This window comes from Pholcus phalangioides, unplaced genomic scaffold (genome assembly GCF_987345545.1).
Source record: "Pholcus phalangioides strain wild (caught in Gottingen) unplaced genomic scaffold, Ppha-v1.0 ptg000015l_1, whole genome shotgun sequence".
NCBI classification, from domain to species: Eukaryota; Metazoa; Arthropoda; class Arachnida; order Araneae; family Pholcidae; genus Pholcus; species Pholcus phalangioides.
Genome location: NW_028301608.1, coordinates 64,930,822 through 64,942,844, shown reverse-complemented (window position 1 = coordinate 64,942,844; position 12,023 = coordinate 64,930,822). Strand labels below are relative to the sequence as shown.

Sequence of the window (12,023 nt, the reverse complement as noted above, 5' to 3'; positions counted from 1 at the left end):
AATATTTGTTGTTGTTTTTTGCTTTCTGTATTTGCAACGTGCTGATAATGTTCTTTTCTCACTCCTGGGTAACTGGGCATATGCCTGTTGTGTGAGTTTATTAATAAATAAATAAATAAATATTTGCAACACCGATAGAACCTGAATAATGTTGACGCTAATTTTGAAAACAAAATTTTAAAAACATAAATCGTTTACAATTGAATGACTCATGTATAAGAGGGAATAAAAATATATGATTTATTCGGTTGGACATCAGTTATTTTTCTGTTTCAATACATATTTCTTCGGTACGTATTGTACAATCGTAGATTTGATAACGTCGAGTAATAAAGGGGTTCTACGACTTTAGTTTTGATATCGCTGAAAAAAAAGTGTGATACAGTTCTATACAGTGTGAACACATTGCATAGTACAGTAGGACCTCTCAAATCCAGACTCCTCGAGACCTAGGTGATTCCGGATTATGGATAAACAACTTTTTGTTAATTTCCCAAGTTTTCAGATATGTTGGAAACCGTTCAAAGGCTCTCTTAATGAATAGGACATACTTTCTTGTTAGCGATGGACAAACTACGTCCAGTGAGACAGATGCGGGCCGCTTAGAGGATCCAATCACGCCCGCAGGATAGTTAAAAATAACAGTATATATAAATTCATAACAGTAAATAATATAAGGCTAACCATGAAAAACAATAGAACATCTGCTCGATATAGAAATATTTATCAAGTGCCAGGAGTCAATAAAACATTATTTAAAAAGAGTTTCTGTTACATTGAAACTGAAATACTAAATCTTTTTCATACAATGAACCGTACAAATATGAGCTCAAATTTCAATATTTACTCATTTGAAAAAGATGTAAACTATGAAGAAATCATGCAATGAAGATACAGATAATTTATAACAGTAACAAAATGCTTGACAAATGATGGATAACAGTAACAGTATGCAATACCGATTACCCAAATAAAATGGAAAGTGGAGGTACACATAACTTGATATTAAATAAATCGTTGTGCTACTTTACATTAAAATAAAAAAGATAAAAGATTATTTTAAAAAAATAACATAAATTGGAAAATGAATGACGGTTGCCATGTGCCAACAGACAATAAATTATTTTTGTAGACCTACTGGAAGGACACCTTGGTCCCCTGGGGTTCTTAATCGATGCATTTATATGTGTTTTTTGTTTATGCTTTTTCTTTTTTACTAGTATTTTCTGTTTTTGTATCAGATGGTGATTGTCGTGTTATTGTCAAATAAAAAAATAAAACAAAATTAATATCAGTGTTTTAAAAAATTCATTTGGGGGGGGGGGGGTGATCTTTTGTTTCCATATTGAAAATATAGTGCTGAGAATTGAAATAAAAAATGATTTAAATCATCTGCATATGCAAAAGAATGGAACGCATATGCAATAAATCAATAAATATGCATAAAGTTGTTAAAATATACTTATTTTTCAGTTTCCTCTCATTCGCAATGTGGCCCTGGTAGTCTTCAGAGTGTACAACAAATCCCGCCACTTCATTTCTAAGCGCAAAAATTCCAATAATGAATCAGTGCCCTGCCCAAAAAAAAGGTTTCTTTTTGTTTTTCGGCCCGTTCCTAAAATAGTTTGCCCCCATATCACTGGTATAATTCAATTACATTGTGCATTCATGAATTCTTGGGGAAGGGGGAGGGGAAGTACCCTTAGTCCTCAGGTTCAGGTTACTGTGCTCAACATGATGTAGGTAAGATAAACTTTCACCGTTTTTCATTCATACATGATTGCGATAATCGAATTTATGAATCAAAATGAAAAATATAAAATAAAATAAACTCAAAAGCGTGACATTTTTGCGAGAGAATTCTCGCGTCCTCTAAAACGGGATGTATGGTCAGTGGGTGAGTGGTACTCGCACCGAATATCACTGTGGCATGGCTTGGAAAAACATCGGCCACCTGTATATTAGCTGAATTCGGATGAAGGAAAGATGTTCACAATATTTCTCAAAGATGGCAGCACCACATGCGGAGAGAATAACTTGGGAATGTTACTTTCGTTTTTCTGTGAAAATTCGTATATGCGCCTCATTTGCCCAGAGGGGAACAAATTTATTAAAACACTCTCAATGCGTTTTTAGAAAAAAAATTAAAATTGACATTTTTTTTAGGGCATCAATATCATGGCTATGATTATTCTTCCATGATGAGGAGTTTCATCTTCAAATAGAAAAATGAATTTTATTTCGACATTCTCACAAAAAATTATTCGAAGAAATGAAAATTTAAAGAAACGTTGCAACACGTAGTCCCCTACATCAGGGGTGGTCTTCAACCCATGGCCCGCGGCCCAAATATGCCCCTCAGAGCTTTTTGCCATACGACTGCCCCAACCACTGAAATCTGTGCTGCTGTATTTAGAAGTGTGAGATATTTTCTATATTCAATAGTGATTCTGCGCATTTGATACATTAAAAGTGCCGTCGTAACAAATTCAGGGAAGCCGGAGCCGAAACACTTTTTAAGACTTATGATTTCATATAGTATTTCAAGAGGCAAAATTAGTCATAAAATAGGCATACATGATTAAAGAATTCACAGAAATTATGAAAAAAAACATTAATGAAAGAAATACAGTAATTTTAGAATTACAGAAAAAAAGCAATTTCATAATTGATGAAAATTTACAATTAATGAAAACACTCATTAGCTTCAGAATTCCTGAAGGAAATGATTTTATAATTAATGAAAATGTAAATTTAATGAAAAAATAATTTCAGAATTATCTAGGGATAAGCTTCAGATTTAGTACAAGGAGTAATTTTAACGTAAATAGAACTGCTAAATAGCAGCCCGCTCTAAACAGATATATGTATAAACGGCATTTTCCTCGGCCCATAGGAAAGCCAAGAAAACTCTTTCTCAGCCAAAGAAACATAATTTTCGGATTTTATGCTGAGTTTTTTATTCGGAAAGAAAAGTCGTATGGTCTCCACCAGGGTTCGGACCCAGGCCCTCTTGCATATCAGACAAGCCATGCTACTACTTCTCCAAACACCAACTCTGGCCGGAAGTGAACGCGCTGTCTATCGGTGGTCGCCTCGAGTTCACTAGGGAAAATATCTTAGCTGTATCCTCCCTTGGGTTCGAACCCGGGACCCAGACAGCAACCTTCACGATGGTAGACGAGCATCTTACCACCATGCCACTCGGGCACCAAGCATGCTACTGTCTACGCCACTAGAGACACGACTCTGCCTTCCTTATTTCACACATTGTGGCGCGACGTGTTGAAGTAGAGGCATTAGTAGTATCTTATATCGGTATAGAATCCAGAAAATATGTGTTTCCTTGATATATTGGGCTGAGAAAAAGCCGTCTGTCTCGGGGAGAAGTGATGTTTCTGATGTTCTTTTCACATATGAAGTTTTCGAAAATTTCACTCAGATCTCTTTATGTGAGGGTCCCTCTCTTCTCTTGATGCCCACTCACCATTTTTCTGTACGGTCAGATTATGCAAGAATAGTTTATCCTTTGATTATATTCATGTGGAATGATTTTGATTCGGTGATTAGCATTGGTGGAAAATGATGCGGGGGGGGGGGAGGGGGGTTGCTGGTGTTCTAATATAAGCGTGTAAATGCATTGGCATGATCATCATTGTTATGGCTCCCAATCCCTGGAAACGTTTATCGCTTCTTACAGTGACTAGTTATTATCAATACCATCACCCCAAGTGTGCAGTACCACGGGGCGGCTCACCACAGGTCATAAAAATTGAAACGTATATATTTGAAGATTTTTTTGTGTGTTAAACTAAAATTGTAATATATTGTTTAAGAATTGAAACATCAATAATATCTGTTGAAATTAAATATAAAAAATATTCGTGAAATTGAATATATTAAAGTACTGATTAGTACCACACACACGCCGTTGAGCACCCGGTATGTGCTGAATTCTCGACATGCACAATCATGAAATTTCAAACGTTGGAAGAATGTGTCATCATCAAGCTGACGCTCCTAAACCGGACAAGTGATAATGTGCAGCAGATACTGGGGGAGAGAGCGCGTGATCCGCTACTTTCAGCCAATCACAGGTCCCGAGCCATGTGCTAGCAAGAGAGAATACTGAAAGATACTGAGTTTTAGGGACTGGGAGAGGTGATTTCTATCTGATAAGACGTACTAAAAGTTTTTCTTGTGGTTGCTCCGGGGGGGTCCGAAGATGTTCATGCCGGCTCAACATGCGATGGAATAAGTGATTCTCCTAAGTGCGCCTTAAGCTCTTCTCATAAAAAAAAAAGGAAAGACAAGATCGAAACTTCACTTCAATAAAGAAATGGACTACATCGGTACTTTCCCTTTTGTCTCGTACGTGTGCCAGTACCACTTCGCCGCGTGTTTATCATCTTCCTGCACACCCGTGTTAACATTCTGACTTTCTCTCAACATAACTCTTCACCTCTGCAAATATGGACTAAGCTTTACTTATGGCGAGTATGAACACCTAGGCCACTTCGGAGTCAACGCCAGCCTCATGAATTCAGCGGCAACTAGATAAGTTCTAAACCTTTGATTGGGGGGTTTTTTTTTTTGGTGGGGGGGGGGGGGGCCCAACAGTATAAAAAAAAAAGGAAAAAAAAATGTGAAATTTTAAATGATCATACATTCTAAAAATTTTCTAAAGGTGCACCTAATGTTTCAGATTTATATTTTGATATGTGAATGACAGACTATACCTAATTCTAAGTGTTAAAAAGGATCTTTGATTTGTCAACAACAACTTAAGTTATAATGAATTAAACATTCAAATTTTTTCTAAATTTAATCTGCCTGTCTGTCGGCCATTCATTGTTTTTGAGTCCCTTAATATTTCTTTGTTGCAGCTTTCCTTTTAGCCCTACCTGAACCTGGGTGCTAATGATCACGATGGATTCACGAATTATCACACTAAGAGTGACTCAAGTCACCTAAAGAATTGCACACAAGTAGGGTCGGCTGACAGGGTCCAGACTGTCGGCCCAGTAAGAATTATTTTGTTTTGTTGCCTCCGGTGTTTGGTGACCATAGTCAGCGGCCACTTTTACACGTGAATGAACAGAAATTAGAATACTGCGTGATACAGTTTAATAATTATGGGCAAATATGTTCAAAGAAAGAAGAGGACTTACGTTGCTGGTGGGCAGCGCTCGTTCGTTTCTTTGTCGATTCCCGACGTCAAAGTCGAAATCGGCTTCGCTCCTGAATATTATGGCTTCGCTTTCCATTTCGAAATCGGATTTCTCGTCGTAAACATCGCCGTTATGTAAGTCGACATCCTGTTTATCGACAAGTTCGAATTTTTCAGATTTTGGACGGCATCCAGAATTGGATTTGTTCTCGGCTGGTTGCGAAGACGTGTTCTTTCCGAACACTTCTCTCTACACACAAAAAAATAAATAAATATGGAAATGAATTTTGAATATATTAAAGTACAGTAAATAGAACGAAAGTATTAGAAAATTATGTTAGAGAAAAAGTTTCAATTATTATTATCATCACGAAATTATCCAATAAAGTATTCATTCACATGCATCCGTTTTTCACTTTCAAGACATCTTCTGTATCCGTGTCATTTGTTTCAACAGTATTCTTCAAGTAATTTTCAGTCATTAGAGTTTTTATTATTCCTTATGCAGCATTATCTTTGAAAATTTCATAATGTCCCTCTCAATTATTGCAACGTCTCCGACAGTGAAACTATTTTACTTCCATGACTTACGTACATGACTACTCGTCAGTAATATTAAAGAGGAGAACCCGTATATTCAGAAGAATCACCTAAAGGTAACTTATAATCTATTTAATAATTTTTACTTCATGAATCGATGCATTTTTTTAACCTAAAAATGATGTAATATAGTAAATATAAATTAATGTTCTCTGTGGTTTCCAACTTTGAAAAACGAATGAGAGCCAATCTCCCCGTTAAAAATGTCTCGCCACAGACAGCAACAGGCCTACAACGATAGAATTGTTCAATCATTACACTTCACTCATTGTTTGAAAAACTGATGGCAGATGACAGCATTGTAACAAGTGTAACAAAAAAATAGACTACTATTACTTAACTACACTTGCACCTCGTACACATTCCTCTACGGAATTTCTAACGAATTGGTACATGCCGGGATGTACGTGCTGTGAATCTAACATGAATTTTTTCTGTGTAATACTTGTTATGTTTAGTGCTGCCATCTGCCATCAATTTTTCTAACTATGAATAAATTGTAATGATTTCTTAGTTGTATCGTTCTGAACCTGTTGCTCTCTGTAGTGAGACTTTTCAAAGGGGAGATCTCGGCTGGCATTTGCTTTTCGAAGTTGCAAACCACAGAAACCCAACTTCAGCCGACCCACGCAAAAACTAAAACAAACAGCCACGCAAAAAGAAACCAGATTCACAAGACATACACGCACATTTCCCAGCATGTCCCATGTCTTCTTCGGCAACCTGCTAAAATCTCTTCATTGAGAATGAGCGGCGGGCCATGATCTGGTTAAGAGCAGGCGGTAAATATAAGTATGAATTGTATATCTCATATACAATTCATACCTGAATTCATACCTATAATTCATACCTCTTATCGGGGGAAAAGACCTTAAGAAATGAGTGCTCAAATAAATAAATGAAAACTTCTTTTTGACGATAACTGTTTTTTAAAGCAGTGTAAGCGTTACTATGCATTTCTATACACATGCACACAGTGGACTCTCGATTGTTCGACACCACAAACCAGAGGTATTTTGGATATCGTCGTATAACTGAGAGGTGTCAGTGACATTTTTCTATTGCAAGCGTTAAACTTACTACATTAAACTACTATATAGCTGCATTCTAGTCTAAAGATTAATGTTTGTTATCTGCATTTAATTCAGTTACTTCTATAAACATAGTTGTAATCCCGCTATAACTATCCCCCAAGAGATCGAAAATATATACATAATCAAACATCGAGAAGGACCGGACACACCTCACTTCCCATCCCAAGGAGATACCGGAAGATTAGGGCATCGAAATGTTATCCCGAAAATATAGATCGCAAAATCATATATCCAGCAAAATACTTTCCTGTAAGATGCCACCACGACTTATTCCCGTTATACAGAATCTGACGTTTCGTTGTAAGCCCGGTTCACTGTAGATGTGTTTCACTGTACTATAAAAAAAATGCTGTCAAATCTGTCTGATTCTATAATGAATCGGGTTTATAATGGTCTCCGTATACAACAAATGAAATTTTTTGGTCTCATACCATACAATGCTCTCTTATTGTATCGGATATATAGTGAACAAAACTTTCGGTCATTTGGAGCTCGTTGTAACGAGGTTTGCTGTAAATAACTATACTATTGGCAAAAATTAAGTAAATTATTATACATTCACAAAAAAATATCTGTAATTGATTCTTTTTTCATTAAATAATTTTTTGAGTGGATATCACATTTTGTGAGTTATCCCTTGATTTTCCACATCGATGTAGTAGCAAATATGCATGATAACTGAGTTGTCGGATAATTGAGAGTAAAATGTATATTTGTAAAGAATTACAGTAATTCTCTAATGCAAATTTTCTGTCTGCCAATTTTAAATAAATCATAATCCAATGATCCAATTGAAACCCATCTCTATTGTGTATATGTTTTGAAAAACAAAACATGATGTGTAACACCAAAACTCAAACATACCAAATGGAAAAATTATGTTTAAAAATTGCCTCAAAGTATATAATTTGACAAAATGAGTACTACGAAAATAAGTACTCATAAATTCACATTTGACATTTACCGAAACGATTCACAATTGGTTAAAGAAGTGCAAAAATTAAGAATAAAATTATCATGAATATTCTCGAGAACTAATATTAGTTTATTCGAAAACACGATCAATCAAAACGCAAGGAACTAATAGGAAAAAAAACCTTTCATTTAACGTAAAACAATAAAACTAACGGTAATTCATCGTGTTATCAAGAGAGAAGAGAAAAAAACACGACATGGGGAAACACGAGAGATAAAATAAGAAAAAAAAATAAAGTAAAAGAATAAAAGATTAGTTACAACGTGGAATTTTCTGTAAGACGTTGTGTTTCTCTCTCAGCGAGAGGCTAATAAACCGTCTTCTTGAACCATTTAGCGAAACTAAAACAGACGCCGTATTCTCCTCTGTCTCCTCTTAAGGGAGTCATTGCCTTCAAATTAATAGCCTTAAAAATCCAGAAGGAATGATACACACACAAAAGAATATCCTGAGGAGGAGGAGACAGAAGCATAAAATTAAAAAAACAACAACAAATTTTTTGGAAAATAAATGGCAGGAATGCGGAGAAAACTGGAATGGACAATTCGCTCCTTGATGAATAGTTCGCCGCACAAAGAGACGCGCAAGAAGTACCACTGTATAAAACTTTCTACAGGTAATTATTTTCTCAACTCTAAATGATTTATAACGTGTGAGAAGTATTCTAATTATTTCTCCAGAATCTCTCATTACGTATGAGTTTTTAGATTTCGGCCGGTTTTTTTAAAAATTATTTTTTGGTGAGAATAACATGATGAAATATGATCTCTTATGCCTTCTTGTCTTCCCTTTGTTATAAAATTTAATTACCCTATTATTTTTTAATGCATCGAATTTTGTATCAATTTCATCGATAACTTTGTTTTCAATTATTTCAAAATTATGATGAGGTATCATTATTTTTCTTTTTTGAGATCGACGTTTGGAATGAACACGACGGTCTTCACATATAACTTTCACATATCTAAGAGCCTTGTTAGATGATATACATGATCAGCACATAAGCCGCTTTGTGGTGTGTAAGCTCCGTATGTTGGTGGCCAGTTAAAAATCAGTTTTCTGTGATTTTCTAATTTTTAACTGTATATTTGATTTCCCCCTCCTAAAAACTACTATTGACAATGTGCCAAAGCGCAAAAAAAAAGACAAAAAATAATAAATAAATAAAAAAGTAAATAAATAAATAGATAAATAATGATAATAATTTCATCCATTCATTATCAAATTTTCACCTTGGATTTGATGGATGGCAGCAAATGCAAAACACACAGTCGCTAATAAGCCCTCTATGTTTCACCCCCATGAAAACATAATGAGTGAATTCTTAATTGTTACAAAAACGGGTGTAAAGTGGTGCTATTAGCATATTTTTGATTGAAGCAATACATAAGCACAGCAATAAATTAATCAAAGTGGATTTTTTTTTAATTAGCTAAAATAGTTAATAATGGATAAAATATACAGGTTGACTTGATTTTAATGTTATTATCTACCAACAGATCAGTTTTATTGGGTTGAGTTCACTCGCTCTGGTGGATTTAATGAAAATATCCAAAATAGAAGTATTGTGTGGGGAAATATATACAATTAGGGAGCACCCGTGGCATCTCGCTTAGCACCTTATTCGGTGAGCAACATGAATATATATATGAGCAATATACATATAAATTATATATTATGAAAAGGGAAAAAAATTAGAAGGAATTGAAAAATTGGAAAAATATGGATCAACGAGGAGGTCGTTCTCAAGGGGGAACCTCCCACATTGCTCCAAGCTGCAAAAATGTTTCTAATGATGGTAAGCCTAATAGGCATAAAATTACCATCAGTTCCTCCGACATTTTTGCGATAAACTAGCTTCGGAAGTCAAAAGGCAAAAATGAGAATACACAATTAAAACCAAAAAAATATGAAAATCAAATAAGTAGTACAATATAAAAAGATATTTACACAAAGTGCGTTTAAAAATTAAAAAAATGAGATTGTTAAAGCCCGTGCGTATCAATGTATTTTCGTGGACTGTATGTTTGTTTTCAGTAGCTAACTAGTTCTCACCAGAGACAGAGAATCGAGGCACATAAGTTCGCAACACTATGGAGTAACAATAATAACTAATTTAATTGCTTAAAAACAGCTTAGAAACAATCATTAAGATGGGCGAACGGAGTAGAGAACATTCCAACAAGTAGAGAACCCAAACTTAAACTTATTGAGGAGCGCGCTGTAAGAGAGAGAAGAAAAGACCGACCCTCCCCGGAGAGGTCGATCCCCCCACTCTCTCCCAAAGCGCCTCCCTACGGCGAATCACAAATACATGGATACGCACGGGCTTTAACATACCGCCCGGCCTTGAAATATTTATATTTCAACACATTCAAATTACGTATCACATTACTCTACACTTGAACTGTACAACATACTAACGATTTATCCTACTAAACAAACTAATGATTTATCATACTAAAAATACTAATGATTTATCATACTAAAACTACTAACGATTATCATACTAAAAATACTAACGATTATCATACTAAAATATGCCGCTGTGGTGGTCGAGTGGTTATAGTGCCGGACTCGTGATGCGAGGATCCGGGTTCGAACCCCACAGTGGTGGTCGGCTGAAGTTGGTTTTCTGTGGTTCCCAACTTCAAGGCGCAAATGCGAGCCGATCTCCCCGTTAAAAAGTCTCGCCACAGAGAGCAACAGTCCTACAACGGTAAATCATTCAACCATAACACTTCACTCATAGTTAGTAAAACTGGGGGCAGATGACAGCACTACACATAACAAGCATTACACAGAAACAAACTTTACGTCAGGTTGCACTATACGTACACGCACATTCCCGCATGTACCGATTCGTTGGGGGGTTCCGCAGGGGTGGGGGTGCATGTGTGGTGTAGCAGTAGTAGGTAGGGGCTCGGGGATCCATGATGTTCTTAAGTCAGCCACCTCGTTGGGCAATTTGCCTGTTGTGGCGTTGTATTTGTATAATTCTTATCATACTAAAAATACTAACGATTATCATACTAAAAATACTAACATAATGATTTGCACTCTATACATACTAATGATTTGCACTCTATATGTACTAATGATTTACAAACGATGTGAAGTACACAATAGAGTAAATAAATTGTTTGCAATATGTACACAAGTAATTCCAATTGGTCACTGTCTAACACTTTTTCCTTGTTGACAATGGTCAGTGTGGTGCTCGTAATCGGTTTTAGTTCCTTCATGTACGAAGCATCTGTAACACTGTCTTCACAATCTTGGAGAGGAACATCAATGTATTGCATCAAAAATTCGGGTCCATTCCACCACAGTGAATTATCAAGCAATTCTTTAGGGCTGGCGCTTCGAGATACAAGATCTGCAGGATTTTGAGACGAAGAGACATGACCCCAATGATATTCCTTGGTCAGCTCCTGTATGCTGGATACTCGATTCGCAACGAAGGTCTTCAGCTGGTGTGCGGAAGTGCCGATCCAGGCCAAAGCAATAGTGGAATCTGACCACAACATAACTCTTCCGGAGGACGTTCGTAATGCTACTGTAGATTTACGAATCAATTGGGACAATAGCAGTGCTGCGCATAGCTCTAATCTTGGTATTGTAAGCGATTTCAGGGGTGCAACCCTAGACTTACTACACAACAGCCTGACGGTTATGTCACCTGAACGAGAAATGCATCTGATGTAAACAGCTGCGCCATAAGCGATTTGAGATGCATCTGCGATCCCATGCAACTCAACCGTATTTTCAGGATTTATGCCAACGAATCTGGAAATTCGAGAGGTCTCTATTTCGTGCAACTCCGAAATGTATTTATGCCACTCTCTGGCATGTGGGTGAGGCAAATGTTCATTCCAATCAAGTTTAAGTAGCCATAGTTTTTGCATGAATATTTTTCCCTTAGCAACGACGGGGCCGATAAGGCCAAGAGGATCAAATATCGTAGCGATTCCAGATAATACAGCTCGCTTTGTGTACGCAACGAAGAGAAGATTTAGAGAAGATTTAGGGGTTACCTTGAATGAGAAGTAGTCCTGAGTGGAGTTCCAACACAGTCCCAAGGTCTTCACAGTAGACTCGGTTCCGTCTGGAACTGGATAATCCTGGGCACTGTAGGTTGGTGATGCAGGCATCAAGTCTTCCACATTCACACACCACTTGC

At 36.5% G+C, this 12,023-nt stretch overlaps 1 protein-coding gene across 1 annotated transcript in view; it reads right to left on the bottom strand.

Annotated features, from left to right (window-relative positions):
• The window catches only part of LOC149076521 (uncharacterized), a 435,406-nt gene that overhangs the window by 286,860 nt on the left and 136,523 nt on the right, over nt 1–12,023 (bottom strand). Inside the window, exon 2 of the mRNA XM_089244096.1 lies at nt 5,172–5,420. Coding sequence (XP_089100222.1) covers nt 5,172–5,420 — 249 coding nt within the window. The remainder of the gene's footprint in view (nt 1–5,171; nt 5,421–12,023) is intronic.